Source organism: Temnothorax longispinosus, chromosome 8, assembly GCF_030848805.1.
Source record: "Temnothorax longispinosus isolate EJ_2023e chromosome 8, Tlon_JGU_v1, whole genome shotgun sequence".
In the NCBI taxonomy this organism is placed as follows: domain Eukaryota; kingdom Metazoa; phylum Arthropoda; class Insecta; order Hymenoptera; family Formicidae; genus Temnothorax; species Temnothorax longispinosus.
The window spans coordinates 3,431,903-3,457,052 of NC_092365.1; the positions used below are offsets into that span (position 1 = coordinate 3,431,903).

The 25,150-nt window shown below is 45.0% G+C and overlaps 1 protein-coding gene across 1 annotated transcript in view; it reads right to left on the reverse strand.

Annotated features, from left to right (window-relative positions):
• LOC139818165 (protein Fe65 homolog) overlaps window positions 1-25,150 on the reverse strand; it is a 155,410-nt gene that overhangs the window by 18,030 nt on the left and 112,230 nt on the right. Inside the window, exon 3 of the mRNA XM_071786741.1 lies at window positions 24,505-24,817. Coding sequence (XP_071642842.1) covers window positions 24,505-24,817 — 313 coding nt within the window. The remainder of the gene's footprint in view (window positions 1-24,504; window positions 24,818-25,150) is intronic.

Consider the following 25,150-nt stretch of genomic DNA (forward strand, 5'->3'; position numbering starts at 1 on the left):
GACCGATTGCATCCGCGGCGGCTCCCTCCGCGATATCGAATACTAATAAACGTGTGAATATTAAATGTCTCGGGATCAATAGAATATTAACGGAGCGCATTGCGCGTTTCACGCAGCGTTACAAATTGTAGTAGCGCGCCAGCGATACGTTGGCGAGACAAAAATTGCGCCGTCGGAAGCGCGAAGAGCTCGCGAAATGTTCCTCCTACGCGAGAGAATCATGCGGATCCGATCTCACCGATCTTCCTAACATCCGTGTAAGACTATTATCGCTCGAGTCCTTAGTCCTCAGTCCTCTCCCGGCATATATCTCCACAGAACGAAGCTATCTGCGTCGCGGGGAACACCCGGCATTCTGGACAGGACGATTCGTTCGCGTTTACGAGTGCCCTCGGCTCCGGATTTCAGTTTAGCCCGATAATCTCCATCGGCCGGGCATCTTGGCAAGACCTCTCGGGACGTTATTCTTTCTATCATTTCCCATCGCTTCTTCTTCTCTTCCTCTCTCTCTCTCTTTCTCTGCCTCCTTCACGTTCCCTCTCTCACCTTCTCTCCTCTACTCATTCCTTTTCTCTGTCGACGTTTTTCGGTCTCCAGACTGCCGGAGCTTTTTCAAAACCCGACGTGGAAGGACTTATCAAGCGTGCCGACTTGCCGGGATCACCGATTACGTCCTGCGAGTATTACCGGAGAGAAAGAGGTGTCCCGGAAGAAAAAGGAATCCTCGCGCGGAAGACGGCGGAGCGGAGAGGGAATTCCATTTCCGGGATTTATGGACGCGTCGCGCGCGCATGCATGTGACTCGCAGCATGATGTCGGTTTCACCGTAATTTCCTCATACTTCACGTTATCGCGGCTTGCATCTCCTTCTTCCGGTATCTCGTGTTGCGAAAGACGAACGCGCGCCGACGAACAAGCGTTTCCATTCATTCAAACGTCCGTTCTTCGGGTGGAGATGAAGTCTTTACAGGTCACCGGTAAAGGTATACATTGCCATTTAGATTTATATAGCCTGGCTAATATTATACATATTCACGTTAGGGGAACGATTTCCTGCGTTTTCTATTTTTATTTTCACATCCTGCGTCGTCACTATAAAGAGCTAAGAAAACCGCGTAATTTCTGATAAATAGACGCCCCGTCTATTTTGTCCTTTGTCCGTAGGTGCAACATCGCGATAAAAAGAGCCCATTGGTATCGTTTCATTCGTGCGAGGCGAGACACTTGTGCAACCGGAGCGTTTCGATCATCGATAACTACCGGTCTAATCTCTAACCGGCCATTCAGGGCATCGAGATACGATCTGAGGCGTGGCCGCACGCCGATACAACCGCTCCGCGCTCGTGACAGACTCGGCGTATATAGTGTGTCGAAAGCATCGCTCACTTTCTCTGTCTCTCTTTCTCTCCGCTACACACGACGGAAGCAGAACTGAAGAAAATATCGTTTACCTTCAACGTGAAACACACAAATAAACGTCCGTAGTTTCGTACATGTGATATACGCCTGTAATTATCAGATTATATCAAAATAAATGGCACTTGAGTGCGCAATGTTCGCGACGCCCTGTATATTCGCGTCGCAACGGAATAATTATTCCGTACGTTCACCGTGAACTGCCGGTCGCGCGATCGACTTCCAAGCCGCGCGCGCGTTTTGCAAGATAATGGACCCACCCGGATGTCTTCTTTTATTCGTGTCCGTGTACCATTATAGAGCCCCGAAGGTCTCTCTCCAGCAGTTGAAGGTTCGTTCGCGCGACAGCACTAGTCAGGACAGAAATATCCGTCTCGAGAACGTCTCGAGAGGCAACGATTATCGCGCGTAGAAAAGTTGCTGCGGGCAACGAAAGGCTGGCTTTAAGAATTCCGTCGAGATCCTCTCTAGTCTCTAACGAACGTCGCTGGAAACCTACGCACGATTGAGGTAGAAATCTTAGATCGACAGCGCTTTCAATCGCGATTAATATTAAATTTTAATGAGACAATCTAACTTATAATTTCTTCGGGACAAAGTAGTAATTTAATTTATTCAGCAGGCGTTATTTATTAAGAATCTTATTCGATTTCTTTTCGTTGATAACGGACTGATTGTTAATTTAAAATAAAATGGCAAGTAAATTCGCTGTTAACAGGAAAGGCGCGTTCGATTGCAAATTCATGCGATGTAACTCGATCTGCAATTTCCCGTACAACGGCGATTAAATTCGTTGTAAACCGGACCTATATTCGATTGTAATTCGCGCAACGTAGGTAGCTATTAGTTAATTTCATAATTTAGGATACAATAGAAACGTTAGCACTCGTTGCAAACTAATGATATATATGAAACAATATTGCCAATGTTATCGACGTTAAAAATATGCGACGGTAATCTCTACCTGGTATGCGCCGAGTATCTGTAAACCTGCTGTTATCGCGGAGCCTCTATTACCATTACCGGTACTTAATGCTTTCCGGGTGTTAATGGAAAACAGACACACGTTCAGCACGGTCCCGGCTACTACACCTACGATCGTCGGAGAAAGGGAAAACTGTGCGGATATTACGGGGGATCGTATAAAGTCGACCGTGCTAAGTGATCCGGAGCGCGGGCGCCGATTGAACGTCGCGCGCCTTTAGGCGTCGCGAATTAATTAAGTTTGTCAGCGATTAATCTTGGATTAAGCGGACCATTGGGATTAAACGGACAAACAGTTTTCGCTCTCTTTCGGAGCGAGAACCGGACTCGGTGAGTAATTTCGTGAAGTAACAAGCATGTGCGCGGATTTAAAGCGAGCGAGCAGAGCCCGACGACTCGTGCCGGCCATTTCGCCGGGAACGTTATTATGCAAATCGGACCTGGCCCCGTTATTTTGTTGCGCTTATTACATAATTACGACGGCGTAATCGTCGGCATTCCGTGACTACCGCCGTACGCCGACCCCGCGCGTACAACGTCATAACGAGCCCGCGATAATTTCTACTCTTGCTCTCCGTTACGCAATCGTGAAAACGCACGCGGCGCGGCGATGCATTCCCGGCGCGAGAGTCATCGACTCGATACGCGAGGCGAAACCACGTTCTCTCTATCTCTCTCTCTCCTCGACGCGAGGGTCCTCGCGCGGCACGATCTTTACGAGCCTCGGATAAGTCCGTGGAGTATAAGTTCCCGGAGTAATAAATTCACGCAACGCTTGCAGAAGCGTCGTAATTGACCAGGAAACGGGGAGTAAATCAGCAGACGCGGTCTAATAGAACTCGACGGTAAATTATCGCCCGACGACTCTGCTCGCAAAATACTCCGGCGTCACGCGGATTAATTTGCATAATTAATCTCGGGCCCGCGCTCGCCCATGCTAACGTTCAACTTTTCAACGGACGCGATACTAACGAAGCGTAATCTAATTTACTTGCCGACCCCGCCTCGAGAGCCGAGGCCGCCGCGAGTACTTCGGAATTAGAGACACTCGAGCCACACGGCCTGGCCTATCAACACAAAAGAGTTTTCTACGGGCAAACGTTACAAAGCGTTCGATACAAAGCCTTTTGTACTTAAAATCTGAAAAACAGTAGATCAACTTGATAACTCGCCTGTAGTTAATTGTGACACGTGTAGCATGTGTACGAGAAATGAAACCAATTAATTTCTCATCGATAAACGCACAGTCTGCGTTGTATAAGTAAATAAAAAAATATAAAATGTTTAAATAAAATGTTTATCAATACATAATTCTACATAAACTGCTCACATTCTTTTCTATCGTATTATTTTTCTTCCCAAAACATTTTCCTGACCTGCCATATCGCACGTGCCTGTGTGTGCCGTTTGAAACGCTCTCGGTGCTGCCTAGGTACGTGCGAACTTCGTGTCGGAAAACGCGAGGAATTCGCGAACTACTGTGCCGAATTCCAGCAGTTCTTGTCGCGACGCGAGTTGTCTCCTGGATGCGCCTCCGTGAAGTTATATAATTCCAACTTTGGGGGTCAAACTGACCCCGAATACCGCACGCGGAGGAGGGAGGTTACCGACTTTGGAAATTAATGCAACTGTTTCAGGAATGTGGCTCGATCGAGTACTCCGTCCTCTTGAATGCAACCAGGTTTTAAAATTAAGTAATTTCGGAAAAATAAATTCGTTTCTTTTTTCTTTTGTCATTCGAGACATTTCCGTAAATTCCGATTTTAGAATAAAACAGGACATCTCTCCCTCGCGGGAAATATATATACGATGCTTTTTACTCCCGTACTGTTCAGTTATGCAATTGTAATACGCCGCGATAAAATATTCAGTATAATCGTCACGGATAGAAAATACGTGACAGTGGGCAGAGCGCGAATAATAATTCACGCGCTCTCGCACATCGTGAATATTACGCGCGCTATTATGCTAAATTTCTTTGGTATTACATTTCACTACCATTACCTTTGACTACGCGAAATATGGGCGTATATAAATTACGGGGGAATTTTCGTTTCCACGACGAAGAGTCCACTTCAATTCGGCCGAAGATCACGCCGCGCCGGTGAAAGGAGCGGAGAGAACATTGGGGGACACCATGTATATACACGCAAACGTAGACTTTACGGAGTCCAGCGACGTTGTGTTTCAAAGGTACATGAAAGTCAGAAAGAGAGAATGATCAAAGGGAAACAAGGTAGATTGGTTGGGGAACGTGGGGGAGCGATGTAAGGCAGTCGCGTTAGGGGAGAAAGAAGGACAGCAGGATCAGACGTGTGAAGTGGATTCTAATTTTAGAAGGAAGCGGGATTGGGCTCTGGTGCGACGATGACAGAGACCCGCGTAGTCGAAGTGAATCAAAACGAGCCCGATGTTAATAAAATATGATTATGATTATACCTTCCGTGTCCTTCATCCATTATTAACTAAAAAAAAAAATCATTAATTGAGTATATCGCGCTTCTCTCAACAATCGTTCTCCACAATTAATCGCGGTAAATTAAACAGCGACAGATCGTACAAATTTGGAGAACGCTTCGGCTCGATACGTAGGACTATATTGCATGTCTCGAGCATTTAGAAAGTTTCGCTCGTGAATAATAATATATCATGCCACGTGCCAAGACCATTAATTTTATCGACAAACGATCTATATTCCTCCCACCAACTCGCGCGTAAACTGAAATTTCTTTTCTCTCCCCGTCTCTGTCATGAATTAATGTATTTTTCGGTGCACGTGCTGTGTTACCGCTGTTGTACCACGTGGATTCGGTAAGCGTGCATATGCAGATTCCAGGGCAAATTCCATTAAGTCCGCGCGGCAGCGCTTATAAAATCTGGTGACCAGACGCGATTAGCGCCACTTGAGGCCGTCGATGACGGCGACGGGATCGGCCTACTAGAAAGCCCACCCTCGAGCGGGTGAGAAGTCTGGCGAAACGCGAATGCCCTAGACGGCTTTAATTAACGATTGTCGCGAGAGCAAAATGGCAAAGTCAGGCTCGGTCGAGAGCGTCCTGTATTGTGAGCGCCGGCGCTGCAAAAAAAAAAAGAAAGGTTAAAAAAAAGGTCTCGTTTATCGTTCAACTGCAATTTTTCCGAGCGAGTTAACGAAGGTACACGCTCGTCAGGATGCGATCTTTTCTGTTTTTGTATTTGCCGGTTCGCTTTTTTAAATTAGCTACGAGGGCCGCCGCTCCTTCATTGATTATTGGTTTTATTTGCTTGTCAAACTTTGCGACGTATCACGACATTTTCCAAGAATATCCTTTATATGATATTAATATGATTATACTTAATATAATATCAGCAATCTTCGTATTGATTAACGATTAAGTCGTAAAACTAACATTTATTAAAGATTTGCTCTTCTAGCAGCGGAGTAAATATAGAAGCAATCTCTTTCGTAGTGGCTTTTAATAGATTTCTCTGAAATAAAATAAAAGAAAATCAGCTTTGTAACTCCATTAGTGGCACACGTTCTAAACGATGCGTATTGATATTTAAAAAACAGATAATATCCTTTTCCATCAAACATGAATTAAAATATAATATCTTTTTATAGACAGAGCTATATCGATGGAGACCGTATCGAATACCAATTGCGTATATCTAATTACGTTGCCATCAAAACATTCCAATTTTAATAACAACACGGGCCATCAGTTATCATTTTCACTTTGCGTCAACGGAAGCGAAGAGATTATAATAACATGCCGAAATTCGTCGCCGATCGCGCGGCTGACGAATTTATTCCAGCTTAATCGCTCGCGACCATCGTTAAGCGTCGCGCAAAATAGAGGAAGTGCATTGCACCGCGTTATGCACACGAAGCAGGAAGAGAGGGGAAAAAAGAGAAAGAAAGAGAGAAAAAGAGAGAGAGAGACTGCTGAAGTCACCGAGCTGGGCGCAATCCCCGCGCTTTTATACGTAATAACGCAGCCACGCGAGGGCGGCTTTTATCGACCACCTCTTTCCGTGTCTGCCACCTCCTCGTCCGTCGCCCTTGCACTCCATCCGCCCTTCCCCTCGGTCCTACGTGTTACGAGCCCCCGTTGCCCTCCACGACAGAACGATAGACTCCGGTAAACTCCGATGATTACCGCGCTAACGTTAAGTGATGGAACGCGAAAGGCACGAGCTCTCTCTCTCTCTCTCTCCGCTTCTCCTTGACCCGAAGGATCCTTCAGACGCGAGTCCGAGTCCGGAGTCTTAAATTTTATTGGCAGTCCTCCGGAGAACTACCTATCGTACGGGTCGTCTGTTGCAGCCGAGCGAATAGCGACAATATCGATATTGCGATTAAGATAATTAACAAAGATATTATCAGTATTGTAGAATATTATACTTGATACCTAAAATTGCGTTTCTTCACGGAGAGAATTTTTCGTTATATTTTACCCTTAAATTCACTACAAACTTGGGACAACTTGGCAACCAAGGAATTTTTAAAATATACAAAAAACATTTTACAAACAACGTGATAAAAATTACCAAGCAGATTGGTAAATTTTGAAAAATTATTGAAATTTCCTAGATATATTTTAGTAAAATTAATCAAACATATTTTATATTTTGATGTAATAGATATTAATATTTTTTATTATTGTAGATATTAACCAGAATAGCTCGCATACAATTCTTGATGGTACATGTTGTCCTACAACCACCATAATTTCAGGGTAAATTTTAAGAGAAAATTCTCTCCGTGTTCGCTGAGATAATAATTTATATTTGTTATAGAAAAAGAATATGTGTGTAATTTTATATATAATTAGATATAATTACAGTTTATTTAAAGTACGCACTTTAGTTCGTGTTTCTATTTAACGAGATGGGCAGCTTTGAAATTGGAGTGTCAGTTATCGAATATATCAACGACTTGCCTCATTATCGAGCAGTATTTCATTTATCGAATCAACAGGACGAGCCACTACATGAAATTAATTATAATTACAATGTATTTTCCGCATGCGACAAAGCGCGATAAAACAATCGAGGCGAATCGAGAATTAAGTATTTCCTCGAATGAGAGAAGTCGTTGCACGATCGTGACCCGGGGTCGACTCCGACATTCGGAGCGCGCGCGCTATTTTCCGCGACGATATTTATTTATTAACATTTACGCCGGCACGTATCCTCCGTGAAGGCCGGCGGAATGCTTTATCGCGAGCGCGGCCGCGTATCAGTTCAGTATGCGCCGGCTCGATAACTATTTTCCGCTACCCGATCCATTTCACGCTATGCTGAGCAAAACGGCGCGGCGCGGCGGCGGGCCTCGGGATGAGAATTTGCCCGCGCGCGCGCACTCGCAAGAGCGAAGAGCGGCGTGCGCCAGACGCGATCGGGGGTGCATTGTTATCGAAATTGCATCTGCCGTGCGCATTATCATATTCGTGCCCCGATATGCCCCCGACGGGACGAAGAACTTAAACCGCCGCACAATCGAGCCGCGGCAATTTATCTCGCCGGTAATTATTATGACTCGTCCCGATATGTTCACGCTCGCGTTCCATTCGAACATAATCGGAAGTCGCGATAATTCGCTCTTACGTATGCTAATTTCTAATCGGAGATCATTTCCTTCTCTCTTTACGGTGAATATCGATGCATATTAATGCCGCATATTAGCGGGGTGACCTTAAACGATTATTCGCATCGTTGCGTTTTAAGTGCGCGTTAAAATACGCGTGTTTAGATACAGCGAAATCGATAACATCGCCATGTAGATTATTGCGACTAAGATCAACGATGTTAAGAATGAGAAATGAATATTCGTATTTCGGCTTTGTAGTTTTAACGGGAGCATGTGGCGCATCGAGTACGGCAAGTAGAGAAATCCGTATTGATCAGACATAAGTAGGTCTAACGAAAGAAGAGCGTGCACGATTTAACACTGCAACTACCAAGGGGGTGAAAAATAACTTGTTTGACATTTTTTAAAATGATTATTGTTCATTTTCAAAAATTTTCTCTGACTTCTATTGAAATATATAAATACTTAATTTTATAAATTTGTCTCTTCTCTTTCTCTATTTTTTTTTAATTTTGACCCTTTCGATAAAAATAGGTACAAGTTAATTTTCTAGTGTTCTAGTGTTAATGCCGCTAATAAATCTTATGAAAAAAAATTAGGTGACATCAATGAACGCGGTGAAATCTCGCAGGGTACGACTTCGAGTTTCAATATTCATCGTAAAAAAAATAAGGGCAGGGACGCGAACAGCAAAGTGAATATATTCGAATCTGAAATGGGCGAGTTTATGGCTACGGTGGCGTTAGACGAGCGCTAGATACGGGAGAGACGGATGGTACCGGGGCGAAAAATCAATATTTAACCTATGATTTCCATCCGCGGTCTAGCCTGTCGTGTGCGAGCCGCAACGCGGTCGTTCGGTTATAAAAGAATATATGACTTACAGTCAGCTGCCACGAAGATCGGCGTGCAACGGCAGTCGCGGCACAAGCTCAACCTCCACCGCACTCGGATTGTTATTCATTTAGAAACCGGGGGGAGGGGGGGGGGCCGCGGGTGGTTCCTCCACCTAATTTCTCTTTTACCCCCGTTCACCACCCCCTTGCGGGTGATGGTCTCCGGTCACTGTTCTCCTGCTTCGTTGATCACTGTCACCTTTCACGTTATCGGTACCGGGCGAATCATCGACGACCAGCTGATGCGTGACGCGACCGAACCATCGAGGGGAGATGGGGAAAGGGGGCGATGAAAAAAAGGGAAGGGAACGACGAAGTCTTCCGCGGAGAACGCGCGAGGAAGCAATCACGACCGCTCCGATGGTCGGCGATAGACTGAACGGTCGACGGCGGTGAAACTAGGCGGTGCGCGCTTCGGGTTTCCCCGCGGTCTCGGCTGACTTCGGTGGCGTTCGCTACTGCCGCGATGACGTCATCCCCGGCGGAGCCGCGCGCTGTACCATCGCGTGCCTTTACTACTTAACTGGTGTGCCGGCGCGGTCGGCGGTGTGCAGGTGCATTTCGCGATGCATTTTTCAAGTCCCGCAGACGTTATTCGCGACTTCTGCCCGAGCGCGCCTGGCGCCGCGATAAATCGCGAGACGCGCGACGCGTCACCGGCAATTACGATAAATGCCGCGGCCGTGAACACCGACCGTATCCGCTCTGGGAATTTATTATTATCGATGCGCGTTTGAAAAAGCATGAAATGCGAAACGTTTTACATCAGACACGTCATTTCGATCAGGAAACTTAATTAATGCTGATTATTACTGCGTCAAGATATTCACAGTCATTTAACATAAAAAAATTGAAAGATTTAATAAACTCCTTTCGTTCCATTCTTCTCGTTTTTCGTTTTGGATAAAATTTCAAAGGAAGTATTTTCCTGTATTAAGAAGACCGTTATCTCCCGAAGTCTTTACCACAGAAAATTTCTTCGCGGCGCTCGCGAGTAAATCCGAAAGTTTTCCTTAGAGGCAGCCCATCGATGGCGACCAGGGGACGGAGTCGAAAACAAGAGCGCGACCGAGGGTGGGTCGCTCCTCCTCTCGACGATGTTTGCCGAGGAAGAAGTAGTTTGTCTAATTGAGTAGATAAGGTGGAAGTTGTCGACAGGAGAGACGACTTGTTTACGCGAACGACGAGGTCACGATATAGACCCACCCCCCCTTCCCCCTTTCGCGAGATTCGCGAATCGTAAACGGAGCATGAATGTCCGCGCTCTCCCTCTTCTCGATATACGGAGATTTAGTGGGCCGAATATACAGGGCGACCATCGTTGACGTGACGCTGGACACGATCGAAGTTTCGCTCGTTACGCGAACGCGAAGGGGGAGATATTAAATGGGCGGGCGTAATGAAGGTTTATGGCTTCCACGGAACGAGAGTTTATTGGGGAACACCGACTGATTTCGCGAACGAGATTTCGGTCCGGAATTGGATGTACGATATGCCGAAAGAGTTCACTGACACATCGATCTGACAAGTAAAATGGAAACGATCGGGGTAATATCGTGTAACATGGAATGCATTTTAGTGATAACAGCCGAACGCTAATTGATGAGATCAGCCGTAAAAGTGATTGTATTAATTATTTAAAGAACTTTTGCATTATTCGATTAATACGTAATTCGATAATTACGTAATCGAGCTTTTTCATCATTCGAATCGGTCGATAAAAAATTAATTGAGGTAAATGTACCAATGCCAGGACATTTAAAACCTATGTCTGGACACCTTTACTCAATTAAATCATGTAATTTACAAGAAAATATTTACTTGCTGAATTTAAAGCGTCAAAGATATAAACCTCATAGCACACTCGGGGCACTCAAAGCCACATATTGGATTTGATTTACTGTCGATCTCATTTTTACGATTTTAAATTCGCGTCATAACTTATTTAAGGATAAAATAATAAAAATTGGTTGAATTTATCTTGAAGAGAAAATCGTGATACGATGTAATCTTAATGCGCGGAGAATCGGCTCGTAATTTTTCCAGTTTATCGCTTAAAAACGAGCCAATCGACGGCACCAAAATACACGCTACGTGTCCACAATCTGCTAGATTACGAACGGGATTCGATACACAGAATGCCGCAGCCTAATCAATAGAGTACAGTATGGCCCTGGCGGTCCTATCGAGTGCATTCTCACATTGCCGATGACAGATATATTTCACGTTCGGATGAATCCCATTCTCCGCGGTCGAAATTTCACCCTCCTGAAGCATCCACGCGTCTCCCAAGCTCCCGTCATTCTGAACAAGGGGACTATCCCACACCCTTCCTGCTTGGGGGCAAAAAGGGACGGGCAAAAAAGAGGCAACGATGGAATTTAGTCATTTCATGAAGCGATCGGCCGCCTCCTCTCCCTGTTTTTCGCGGAAAGAAAAAAAAAAGAGTTCAACAGCGCGATAAAAAGTGCAATAAAAGTCACAACCATCGGCGCAAGTGCTGTTTGTGAACACAGCCGCGCCCGAATAATCACAAGACAGTCTCCCGTGCAATCTTCTCTCCCTTCTACCCGTCTCATATATCACGCGGTAATATTAAACGCCATAAAAATCTACATGATTACATACGGCAGTTCGCCGTTGCAATAGGACCGTACCGCCCGATGCACTCGACAGAACGGCATGCTTTCCCTTTATTGCCAATATTTTTCTTAGTTCTCCCCCCCCTGCGTCGTGCGTTCGAGGGCTGAAAGACGTGGGCTCCCACTCTCTCTTCTCTAGTACCTACGACCCCATGAAATAACGCGAAATAACCTCGTCATCCCGTAAGTATAATTGTAGATTCTATCGGCCGCGAGGGTGACATTTTATGGATTCATTCGTCACCCTCGACGATTCTCGACTGTGCACACGCAGCCGAGGGTCGTCGCGCTGGGGTGAGAAAGAATTCCATCGCGATACTCTCGCGTCGCGCCCGCGTGCGCTGCCCTTAATTGATCGTCGCCTGCCTTCATTTCCGCGGTTATTCATTCGCCGCGCGTTTCGCAGCGTGGTTTGTTCGCGCGTGTGCCGATTGCCATACCGAGACTCACTTACTGATCCAATAAACGACCCCCCACGGGACGGCCGATTTGCGACGCGAATTTATTATTCATCTGATAACGCGCCTCGCCACCGGTCATTTTTGTTGATTGCGCGATTTTAGGGTAATCAGAGAGGATCGATAAGGTCATATCAAGGTAAAGCCTCTTAGACATCGAGCTTCCTCAGAAGGGAATGGCCCATCAAATTAAAAAAAAAATCGAACGTAAAGAAAATGACGATATGTGACCTAATGAATGTTACGTATAATTTTATCATACATAATATAATTACATTACGAAAAGAGAAAAGGTGGAAAATTGCGGACGTGTTTCGAATACGTTGAATTTTCTTAACTGCGACGCGAATCTCAAAGTTGCACAATTTCTTAGATAAATCATCTCAACACCTGCAGCTACTATCGAACTCGAGCAAATCTTCGCGGTCAAACTTCTAATAGCCTGCAAGAATTATCGGCGTCTTTGAAACTCTCGCGAAAGTTACGAGAGAAGGAGAAAGAGAGGAAGATAGGGAGGTGCCCATATAATTTCCGGATATGCATAAAAGTGTATGTGGGCAACGTACACGTCGGTCGGATAACTATTTTGGCAGAGAAGCGCGACAGGGAAGATATATCCTATAGAAAATTCATACAGAGAGAAAGAGAGATGATCGTTCTCTCGTCGCAAATACGACGAAGACGATAAATTAAATCCCGGAGTCGTGCGCAGAGTCGCGTGAGCAATGAAACCGCCGAACCGGAAGTTATCGCGGCTCAAAGCACTCTCTGGACTGTCTGCCGCGGCTTTGCCGCGCGGATATCCCGAAATTCCGTTATCGGCATCCGACTAGTGCGAACAGGAGGACATGTAAATCGCTTAACGTCGTCCCGATGGCTCCAAAAACCACCGGTATATATGTTTGTCATCGTTCGTAATTTCCATCCAACCGCGTTCAAAAACTGATGCATATTTTATTTATAAAAAAAAGGAATAATACAAGTTTAAATCGTGAAATATTTACTGGAAAAAGTTGAAACACAAAAATAAAAAATATGTATTACATATAAAAACATTTTAAAACTAGAATGTATACTGCAATGAATATTATATAATCATTAGATCATAACAATCGTAATATTTACAAATAAGAGTATTACGATTATTATAATACAATACATTTGCAAATAATAAACAATAAATTTACAAATAAATATTATGATTATTATAATACCTAAATTTATCAGTTATAATTTCATATTTTAATATACTGTATTAAGTCATACGAATTTCTTTTTAATTAAGTATGAACGACATTCGAAGAAAGATGTCACCGTCCAGACATCATTCTGGCAAATTTCTTTTTCGGTGCCGACGTGCGGCTCGTCTTTTTTCCGGATGACGAGCCGATCGAATGTAATTTCCACAAGCATCCCTGGAATTTGCCGGTTGTACCCCCGTCGTCGTCAATAATTTCCCCTCGATGCCGTTCTTCCCTGCCTCCTCGTCCGTCTTCGGGATCTTTATTTCTCGGGTCATGGACGAGAGATCGAGGCGAATGCGAAGGAACGGAGAAATAGATGGAGAGAAGGATATTTGGAAGGAAAGACCGAGAGGGTGGAGAGAGATGGGGTAAAAGTGGAAGCTGGCCTTACGATCATCGCGGGATAGTCTGGACGATTTCGCGAGCAAAAAAATAAGGAATGTTTTCCCTCCCGTCGAGAGTCCACTCAAACCTCATCTCTTTTCACTAAGGAAACGAGAAGAAAGGGGGCTGAAGGAAGAGGATGATTGAATATTTATCCGTACCTTTCCATCGCCGAGTTCACTCGATACACTTAGAACAACCGTCGAATCGCCTGATGGAGCGTTCTCCAGAATGCAAATGGCGCCAAGTGTCTGTCGCGATTCTTAATGAAGTCGCGAGTGATAATACGGGTTTGCAAATAATGCACTACGATCGCGCGCTTCTTGCTCGTTGCAAAATTCTGCTTCGAAACGAAGCCCAGGTCGCTAATTAGCAAAGTAACTGCGAGCCGACAGTACAAAGAAAACTTGGTAATTGAGAAAGTTAATTAAACCGAATTTTTCTTCCTTATTTTCCTTTCCGTTATGCAATCCTAAAAGTACAAGTCGACACGACGGGAAGCGAGAGAACGAGCTGTCGTCCAGCGACGAAAGATTACGCGCCGGCTAATCGCGACACGACTTTGTTATACTTGTGGCCGGCCATCTTTCGCAATCGATTCTTCTTCGACGCATCGCGATGCACCACAAAGCGTCGCGTTCGTGCTCGGCGACTTGCATTGCAAAGCACTTCCGGTCGAGAGGATCCCCGGCTGACGCGGTTGCCCCGGGAAGGAGGGGCCAGGAGGAGAGCCGGTTGGGAAGGGTCAAAGGGTAAGAAGGGTTCGTTGGCCCTTGATCGACTCCTCCACTCCAGGTCGTCCCTCGTCTCACTCGTCTGCCGTTTGTTCTACCTGCTCGACCCGCGCGCGTTTACCTACATTTTCGAGGCCTTCTCTTGTCCCCTCCCCCCTCCCCCCCATCCTCCACCTCTCCCTTTAGCTACCGACTCTACCCTTAACTCGGTACTTCGTTTCCTGTTCACTCTTTACGCTCCCCTCGCGCCGGTAGATCATCGCGATCGCATGAACGCGGGAAGTCAGGAATTTCTCAGTCTACATTTCTTGTCGGCGAGCCGTTTCGAGCGGCCTTTTCACTTTCTGGCGGTACTTTCGCGTACACAGATGAATTCCCCGGCTATGCGCCGGGAAACGTAATTCCCGGCTCACGAAAATACTATGGTAACTCAGGAACGTAAATTCGCGATAAACGCCGAATACATTCCGCCAATTGCAAACTTTATTCGATTTACGAGCGTACTAACGCGAGTATAATATTTGCCTACGAAATTGCGTGCGCCCGCGCGATATAAATTCTATATATATAATTCGACGTCGAATAAAACGAAGCGAATGGCTACGAAATAAAACGGTTCCGCGTGTGCAGATGTTAGATACCTCGGAGATAGTTTCGTGCTGATATCGTGCACAAGTCAGGTTTGATTATCCCTCGGAATTCACGGAAGTCCTGACGGAAGGAGATCTCGCGCGATCTTCCTTGCGTTGCATTTCAGCTTGCGGATCGATCCATCATCTCAGAACCTCTCTGGGCGCCCGTTTCGTGTTTACCTTTCTCTCTGTTCTGTATGTATCATCGATCGCCCATTTTCCCCGCGTTTTGTTTGCTCCGCATTCCCCGCTGTGTGCCATTTTCCCTTATTACCTTCCGCGGCGGGCGCGTTTCGCGAGACAGTCGCGTCGCCAGTCACTCGATTTCTCTATTTTCGCGGGGCGCGGTGCATCGCGATGTACGAGGTCGCTCGTGCGAACGAGCATATAGGCGACCTGGGACTACGAAATGCCAAAATCTCCTCGACTTACACGCATCGCTTCGACTAGGAACGAGAAAAGCTACCTCGTGGGACTCGTCGGCGACGAAGCGCAGAATTTCGAATTACGATCATTCGCTCTCCTCGCACCCTTCCTACCCCGCGCGCTCCTTCGCCGGTCCGCTTTCACATGTACAAATAACGTTTCGCTTGACTTTATTTCAGTTATATTCGCATCGCGCGAATGTTTCTCCGTAAATATTGGACAAGATTTCCTATTAACATTTAATTCGTCATACTTAATTCAATAGAACGTTTCGAATACGCGATGATGAGACGACTGGTCCGATTTAAAAATGCACGAGCTCACGAACTCGTATCCGGATATATATCTCGTAAAAATTCGACCTGAAAAATAAATCCTGCACTCCTCGGCGAAAATTGCGGTCGATTGCATAATCTGATATGCAACGAAACACTCGCGTCGAAGATCAATCCTAAATACGAAATGTATCTTTTTTAACGCAGGAATATTGCAGGAGTATCCTAATTTTAAGAAAATCTTACTTCATTGCCTAGTAATTTCTGTTATATTAAGCATTTTTAATCCATGACTTGTTAAAAATTGTCTCGTATCCATTTTACGTAGGTATCTACTTTGTGGACAAGGTCTAAGGGGAGTCTATTTCGCTGTCTTTCATCCACTTAAGACACAGGGACACGGATCCCGGCGAGAACTTCTTTCGCCGGCCATCTTCTCGAAAGTATTTTACGAGACGCCGAAATTCGCACCGAGGCACCGATGGAAGCCAGGAAGAAAAGTTTACGACGTGACACGTGTCGCGCATGACAAACCACGGCGAACACGGGCCTATCCTCTCCATTTTCTTTTGTACAACTGCCTGTCTTTCCCCCGGTCCTCGTTCCTGCATAATGCATAAGACCGATGACTTCTCGCCCGAGAGGGAATCTCATTGAGATTATATATAATTTAAATAAATGCCGTGCGTCTCTCCGAGTCCCCCGTTTGACGAAAATTTGTTTCTTGCATTTCTACATATAGATTACATAAATCGTAAAAGAGGTTGAGAAATCTTATTTTTGTTCTGCTTTAAACGTGCGCGAATAACCAAACGCAATCAGAATAGTTACGTTAACAAAATTTTATAAACGTTTTTATTAAACATTTTGCATCGTAAGGTTTATTTGTATGAGAAAATAAGTGCACGTTTATATTCCTGACAAGGGAGAAGGATGCAAACGTGTAATGTGATGTACTTAAACGTGACACTTGTGAGAACATCATTGTTACGGCGCACGTGCGAACTTGAATTTCTTGCTGCCATGGTCGGCTGACCGACTTAATCACGTTGTAATTAACATTGTACAATGATTAAGCGCTATCGACATAATGTCGTTATATCATGTATCACATTGCTATCGCAATAATTTGCCATCTTGGACGTCTTTATAAAAAGAAAGTGAAACGCGAATTATGTCACACTGAATGAATGTTGAGTTGAGTCGCCTCATTAACAAAATTTCGCTTAATGAAGCGATAAGTTTCAATTCTTCCCTCTCATTTACACTTCTCCTGCCTTCGCCGCTTCCCAAAATAACAGGAACGCAAAATAACCGAAGTGTAAACCGAGTATAAACTGAATCGTAGGATAAACTGAAAATTGGATGGCCATATCCGTCCGTCAAAAAAATTGCACAACTGGCATTTTTACACAGCTGAAATAATTCAAATCGCTACAGTTGTGTGGTGCTATTTAAGGAAAATGATTTTCAGTGTCCTGAATACGTCAAAAATGTTAAGCTGGCATTTTAAATAGCTCCTCTAAATAATTCACGTAAAATTAAATCGACCGATCTATTTCGGGCGCACACATTGCACACCGTCGCGTCGGATTTGGCCGCCGCTTAGCAACGGACGAAAATTTTTGGCTCACGTCGCTTCGCGAAAGATAGTCTCCCGTCGCGCTCGTCCTGCTCCGGGCTGCGCAAGCCGAGGGGGTGGGGGTGGGGGGGATGCACTGCATCGGGGGCACGTTTCGACGGGATCTCAAGGTGGAATGCAGAAATGTGTACGTGGCTTCAAGTTAGCATATAAATGAAATTCGCCACGACTCGTAGAATGTCAATGAAAGGCAAGTCTCTCGCGGATGTGCGCGGCGCGGCGGCGTGGCTGTGTGTCGGCTGTGCGCTTTTACTGTGCGTGTATGGGAGAAAAATGCTGGTCAAAAACGCACGGCTGAAATGACTCTGGGTACAAAATGCGAATAGATCCATTCTTCGCGGATGGAATATCCGACAGCCGCGATATCCGTTTCCGACGGGTTTGTCGAAAATTCGGAAATTTTTGTGAACCAACATCTTTGATAATTCTCCTCGACTTTAATAAAAACCGAGGCAAACGCCATATCGTGTCAAATCCAATTTCCTGCAGCCAACCAGAGGAAAATTCGCGCTTGCATTACGCGCATATATCGCGATCGTTTATTGTTAATTGAGTCGACGAAGCGCCAAGCGGGACAGTCGATATCCTGTTGGCGGCGCGACGATACGATCCGGCATCGTCGGCGGAATGCGAACGAGCCACGAGGTTTTGTCGGCGAAATAACGTGTCCGGCGAAATATCCGTACGTTAGGAGAAGCGTCGCGCAGATGGACGGACGCTGCCGTTATACACGGGAAACGATTTCGACGTGTCCGCCTTTTTCCTTGTGTGTCCTGAGCAAACGTGAGGTCTCCGATGGATTCCTATTATTCGAGGCGCGTATCCGCGCGCGGAGAAAACCGACCGTCATTAAAAGCGACAGCTGTCGATTAGATTGGGGGCGGCTACGCGGATCGAACGGTAATTCCGTTTTCGATTCTCCCGCGGAAAGTGGAGAATTAAACCGCGCAACGCAAAGCGTTTCACGTAACGATAAAACACCTTTTCGCTGTAGTATGTATACGCTTTTCACTATACTGTATCATTTAAATCCATCCATCAAATCAGGGTGTGATGGATGAGTGGAGTTAGACATTCAACATGGTTCTTTTTAAGAAAGAAGAGACAGACTGGAATTAAAACGCCTGATGTTGCTGTGATGATGGTTAAAAATACCGAGAAGAAAATACCACATGTTCAAATAAAAGATGTTCCGCTGTTCCAGTTTTGGAACATCAGGACAATTGATCAACGAAGACGAGAGAATTCGTTGAATAGTCAAATATCATAGTCTGTAATATAATAGTCTAGAAATATCATTATATTAATTAATTAGATTAAAGATAAAGAATTCTAATTAATTGTACAAAAATGATTACAACATTATCGGATGTAGAGATTTCATTTACGATAAATAAATATGCTAAATAGCGCTATAAGACGAAGGCTGAGTCATTATAAGTTTAAACTAGTCTCAGCGTGACCATTATCGTCATTAAATTAACGACTTAAATTCGACGCGCGCTTCTTATACTATGTGCAGCTGCAATTAAGAGTCTCGGAGCTTTAAGTCGAGAAGTGTCAAATACACCCCGTGCATAATTTTTCTTGTGTCGCGTTCTGGCGAGAAACTTCTGAGCGTGGAAAAACAATACAGCGTGTTCATACGTTAATTGCAATTAATATGCAATTGTGAGTACATGCCTCATAAAAAAAGTACATATATAATCATTAAACTGAATTATATGTATAACATTTCTCGATAATTTTATCGATTGCAATTAATGTTCCAAAAAATGGACGCGAAATAAATGTTACATCTGAGAAATAGAGATCTTACATTCTTACTGCACGACTGTTCGCAGTAGTGCAATGGACCCGAAGGGGCAATGTTCTTTTCGTATTGAGTTTAATGCGCACCGAGTGCCGTTATCGGACGCATTCGATCCGGGACTGCGGGTGTAATAGCAATTAAGGTGCCAGCGATGGTCGATCGAGTCGTGCCCGTCGCGGCTGTCTGACCCAAACCGGCCTTTTCCACTGCGCTGCGACCGTTAACGCGAGATAATTCAGCGAACGGGACGGAGGAATTTTGTATCGACACAGCAGCGGCGGTGTGTGAGCGTTCGATCGACGAGTTACGAGCCGGTAGTACGATCGATTCTATCGCGTTACATCGAAACTAACGGAGACGAATGGCGCGGCCGTGGAGAGACGTCCGGACTTTTATCCTCGCCGCGCAAATGGCAGCTTATCGAGTGTACGGGTATCGTAATTTTCTGCTCGCTGATAAACGAGCTCGAATTAGGGAAACAGCAGGAAATGTATGATGTACGAGCGGCGTAGATAAATCGCCTTTTATCGTTACAAATCGACCTTATATTTGACAAATACCGTAAAATTAAAAGATAATGGTAAATCTAAATATAAGTGATATAAGTCTAAACGTAATAGAAAATCCAAGTGATTACGAGAACAAATTTTTCCTCTTTTTCTTTTTCAACCATCAATTTGCTCGTCTTTTAATCATCGGGGATTATATCCTGCAAAGTATCTTTTCTCAAGCGTTAACATTTTCTTTTACGAGCTAGCATGACGAGCGCAGCCGTTGATGGTATTCCCGCGTCATTAAAATTTAATAAAGACATCAAAAATGCTTCCGTCTCTCCACCTCCGCCCCCACATCGAATATCGCATTCAGGATAACGGGCTGCGATGGTTTTCGTCGGTTCGGCGCTGACGCCTCTCCTCGCTCTGCCGCCGGGGTTCTGAAAATGGCTTAGACTGGAATTTAAGCGCGGCCAAATAAGCTGCCCGTTTCAGGGCAGCGGTCGTTCCCGGATAATGCGATTTATCGGCGTTCTGCGCAATGCAGCGAAAACGGGCGATGAATATCCGAACGGAGATCGGGTGCGAGGGGAGAGAACGGGAAAGAGAAAGAGGGGGAGGAGGGAGGGAGGGAGGGAGAGAGGGAGAGAGCGGGTTGAGCTACCATGGAATTGATCGACGAAAAGGAGAAATTCGACCTCCGAGCCATTTTCGTACGAAGCGTGTACGCCTCGAGCTCCTATCGTGCGATATCTTCGAAGAATGCATTTCGTGCAGCCTTCGTATGAACACGGTTACTGTCCTATTCCTCTCGAATTTTCGCTGTGTCGACTTTATTAGCTAAATATATTAAGAGCGAGGAATTAATTGAAACGTTGGAATTCATTATCAAAGATAATAACAATAAAGTATTTTTGATATCACATTTATAAATTTGCATTCTTATTCTTTCCTCTTTAAAATACTTAAAACGTCGCAACATTATGGATAACTATAAATTATTCGAAATGATTTATATAACAGTTCGACATCGCTGTTATTCCGCCATTCATCATTATTAACGTCAAATATCGCGAAAATGTAACGAGAAGCATGATTTCTACTTTCCGAACATATATTCACGAAAAGTAACGCACATTTGTACAATATTGCAGCTTAATTTAATTCGCGCGCGAGAGAGCGGAAAAGCGCTAGTTATCTGCCAGTTTCTGCCGTTTATTATTCACGAGTTAAGCGAGTCCGCGATACTTCTTTCCCGTGACGCCATGGCGCAATACAAGCACTTTAATAACGGCGTTTGCCTCGTTTCTCCTTCTCGCTCTCTCTCTCTCTCTCTCTCTCTCTCTCTCTCTCTCTCTCTCTCTCTCTTTCTTTCTCTTTGTCTCTGTGCTCTGTTTGCACGGCCCTGCGGAGCGACAGAGTACAGCCGATCCCGTGCCTACACCCGACCCATTTGCATAAAACAGGTCGCTATTTATCGCCTCCTTGGAATAATGAAACTTTACCAGAAGCGATTCTGTCGCGTGCGCCTATTCTGTGGAACTATTACAGAGTATTCGCCGGCACGATTCGTCGTACCAAATGCGAAGGAAAATGCGGTCATGAAAGTAACGCAGTCGATGGTGGAAAACAATTTGCCGCGTGCATTAGTAGGTACGTTTCGAGATACATCCGCTACAGCATAAACGAAAAACGCGAGAAATGTTCCTGGAAACTATATCGAGTTAATTGCATATCGGAATTAAGAAGAGCTGCAAAAACTTAAAAGGTTTTTACACGTATTAAATGCACTACGAAAAGAAAATCCATAATCGTCCTGGTTATTTAAATTTCGATTTTTAGCTCATAAAATGATGTAAATGTGCTAATACGCGGACGAGATTCAGAAATGACCGCGATGCATTTTGCAGCTCGCTCGGGCGAGGCTTTTCGAGCGAGGTTAAACGAAACATCGACGGAACATTTCGTTGGCCTCTCAACGACGGTATTTTAATAACAAGCTCCTCCATCCACGTTCGGTCTCTCGCATGTCGTTCGTAGTACACAGTACAGTTGCGCGCTACGCCATCGCTGAGAGAGAGCTGCCCGTCTCTCTCTCTTTCTCTCGCGACGATGTCCCGGCGATTTGCATGAAATTGGAGACCCCCCCCCAGCGAGGCCGGCACGTATACGCCGATCTCTCGTTAGAATGGAAATCGCGGATTGAAATTTTCAGCAGCGCACAAACACGGACGCAACCGTACACGCCATACACGGTATAGATACCGTGCACACCGTGTTTCGTGCACGGTTCACGCGGCCCAGCGATCACCGACCGATACGACTCGAGTTGCACATTTTCGAGTACCTACGCGCCGAAGAATAAAATAGGTCTAGCCCGAATAAGATCTCGGCGAATCTGATGCGTCGAATTTCCCCGACATCCCCGATAGGCGCCCCTAATCCGACCCGCGTCTATCGACTCCACGTTTCGCCCTGCGGGAAGGGACTGAAAAAACTGTTCAACCGCGTTCCTTCCTTCGAACAAGAACTCCGAACGAGAACTAAATCTGCGCTCTCGAAAAGTGTTCTCTGCGCGCTTATTCCGATCGTATAAAAATTTCGAGACCGAACGTTATGAATTTCAACGCGATGCATCGCGACGTAACGACACCGTGTGATACGATCCAATTAATATTAGAGCACTCGTGTGATACAGTTTTGTCAGTCGAGTCGCGCATTTATATGCGCGGAACGTAAACCAGGGAACATTCTGCTGTAATTTCAACCGCGCGTATGTCTCGCACGGCTTAGAAAGTCATTGCTGCGACAGAAAATATAAATGCGGTATCGATTTTACATCCACGGGAATACGCGCGACACGATGTTACGGTGAATAGTTATATATACGTTCTCACCGTGCAGCTTCGACTGCATTACGTCTCCGACAATGTTCCCATTTGTACGGCATATTGCCGAAGACGTATTCAATACCAGATGCAGATACCTGAATCGAATAAAATGTATCTGATGTCGCACGATTCCGCGATATCAGTTCTATTACTTCGTCGCAGTTCAAAAAATCCTTCTCATTTAATTTCGTCCATAACCGAATATAAACCGGGCGGAAAGGTTACAGTATATTTTTATTTAAGCACAACGAGAATAAATTGCCAATTTATCATGTGCAACTGACAAGATTCGTTCCGGATTAGAGAGACGAAGGGTAGGAGAGAGATCGATAATCCGTAATGATCGTTCGATCTGCAACCGCGAATAGCCCACGCGTTGAAACTTTTATCAACTACCGAGCGTAGGCGACGTGGAGTCTCTACATAAATTCACCGACATATGCGCCGGTGCATGTGCAGGCACCGGGGGACGCCGCATTATTTATATGCTCGCGTTCGACGTTATGCCGGAGGTAGTCGCGGCCATAAGCTCGCTCGCGTGTATCTTCTCGTAACTGCCGCTCGCAAACACACATACACACGCGCACGCACACACGCGCACACACAATTCCACAAAGTGGGGTCTCTTATGATCGCGCGCGGACTTTCGAGCTCGTTGCCCCGAATGTGACACGTATACCTTAATAGTACGGCGTTTACCTCCGTGGTCTTACTTTATACCGTGGAATCTTGCCTGATATGTCGCGTGTCGCAAATTCGGCTGCGCTTTCCCCGTTCCATAAATTTATTGAAATTTCCGGCCGCTATTTATCGACATATTTATCCGGCTGTGTGCTGTCTCTCTATCCCGGGCGCGCTGTCGCTCGCGTTGCCGCTCGGTCTGACTATTTATCGATTCGTACCACTTCCATCGCCGCGGATTCATGCGCGATGAATAAAAGAGAGGAAGAATGACAGGCACAAATATGATCTCGACCTCGCCAAGAGCCGGGCGAACGTTCACGTCGAATATCCAGGCGATTTTTATCACGACGGCGCCCGTGGCAACGAATTGAATTTGATTTTAAGAATTTAATAGCAGTCCGCCTTAATCAAACTACCGGAGCAAAAATAGTTTCTTTTTATTCGTGAGGATTCAATTCGCGACTTCGATATAAACAATTTATACGTATATCTCGGACTATATGATCAATTTTAGCTGGTTCACTCGTCTCAAAGAGATAAAGATAGAAACCGTGAAACCGTTATATTGAAAATCTTTTGTTATATTGAAAGCCGTTGTATTGAAAATCGACGAAACGTAACCGAGTTTATTCCGGTCGTTTCGACCCTCCTCCCTCTTATAGTTTACTCGTGCGACTTTGAACGCGTGATCGACGGGATGAAATTTCAAGACTTCGGTTCGGGGAGGAAGATAAAGACAGCCAGGAGCTGTCGTTGGGGGTACGTTGCAGGTAACGACGTTAGGAGATTACGGCGCGGCGTTGACAACGGCGACATAGTCTATCATAAATTTCCAGCTCGTATACTCAGCCAGACAGGACGTGACAGGCTTGTGGATATTACGCGCGAGTGCATAAAAATTCTAGAGTGCGTCGCGTGGGTCCTAGATTCAATCGCGTCTTAAAAATGACTTCTTTAGAGTATATCCCGCCCTGTTTGGAGCAAACGCAGTACATTCTGTATATCATTACGTATCACCTATTATAATAATTTGATGATATTTAAATTATGTAAAATAATGCCGTCTCTAATGATGTATTTAAGAATTTGCATCAAATTCGTACTTTTGTATAGGTTTTAAGAAAAACCTTAATAAAAATAATCTTTATTATGTAATTAAAAATGTTGTAATTAAATATTTTATAAAATTCAAAGAGGAGAGATGTATTTCTATCAGCGCGTGCATCGGGAAACCATTTATCGGCCGCCAACGAGAGAAAAAGAGAGAAAGAGAAAGAGCGAGAAAGAGAACGTGACAGAGCTAACAGTACTCACCCTAGGTTATGGTTGTCCGTGTTGTCGGGAGCGTCGTCCGTCACGGAATCCTGCGTGAGGGGGCCCTGAGTGACGTCCACCCCCATACTGCCCAAATCCAATGTGGCGTAGGTTCTGCGTGCCTGCACCCTCGTTCCACCGCCCCCTCCCCCGCCGCCGCCGGTCACCTCGCCACTTCTGCCGCCACTGCCGACCAATTCCTGATATAATTCATCGTACAGAGAACTGCCGTTTCCATTGCTGTTCAGAGCATCGTCCAGCCGAGCTGGATCCAGATGGTAGTTGGGATTTTCGAAGGAGAGAAGGCCGTTTTCTGGAAAACAAAAAGACACATCTTGTTAGAACAGATGTTCCAAAATTATCTGCAATATGTAATATATTAGAAACGTATGTTACATTTCTATAATTTTATCGGATATAAATAAAAATACTTTGTCAGAAAGGATCCACATTTTATTACTTTTACATGTGCCTGCTTAACTGTTAAATATGCATGGAAACGATCGAAGATGTATTATCGATGCAAAATGCGCCCCGCTATAACGACGAGGAAATTAATTATTCAGACGATTTTCAAGGCAATTCTTACGATAATTTTCATCAATCACGCAAATGGAGCAACGGAGAAATAAAACATAAAACACGA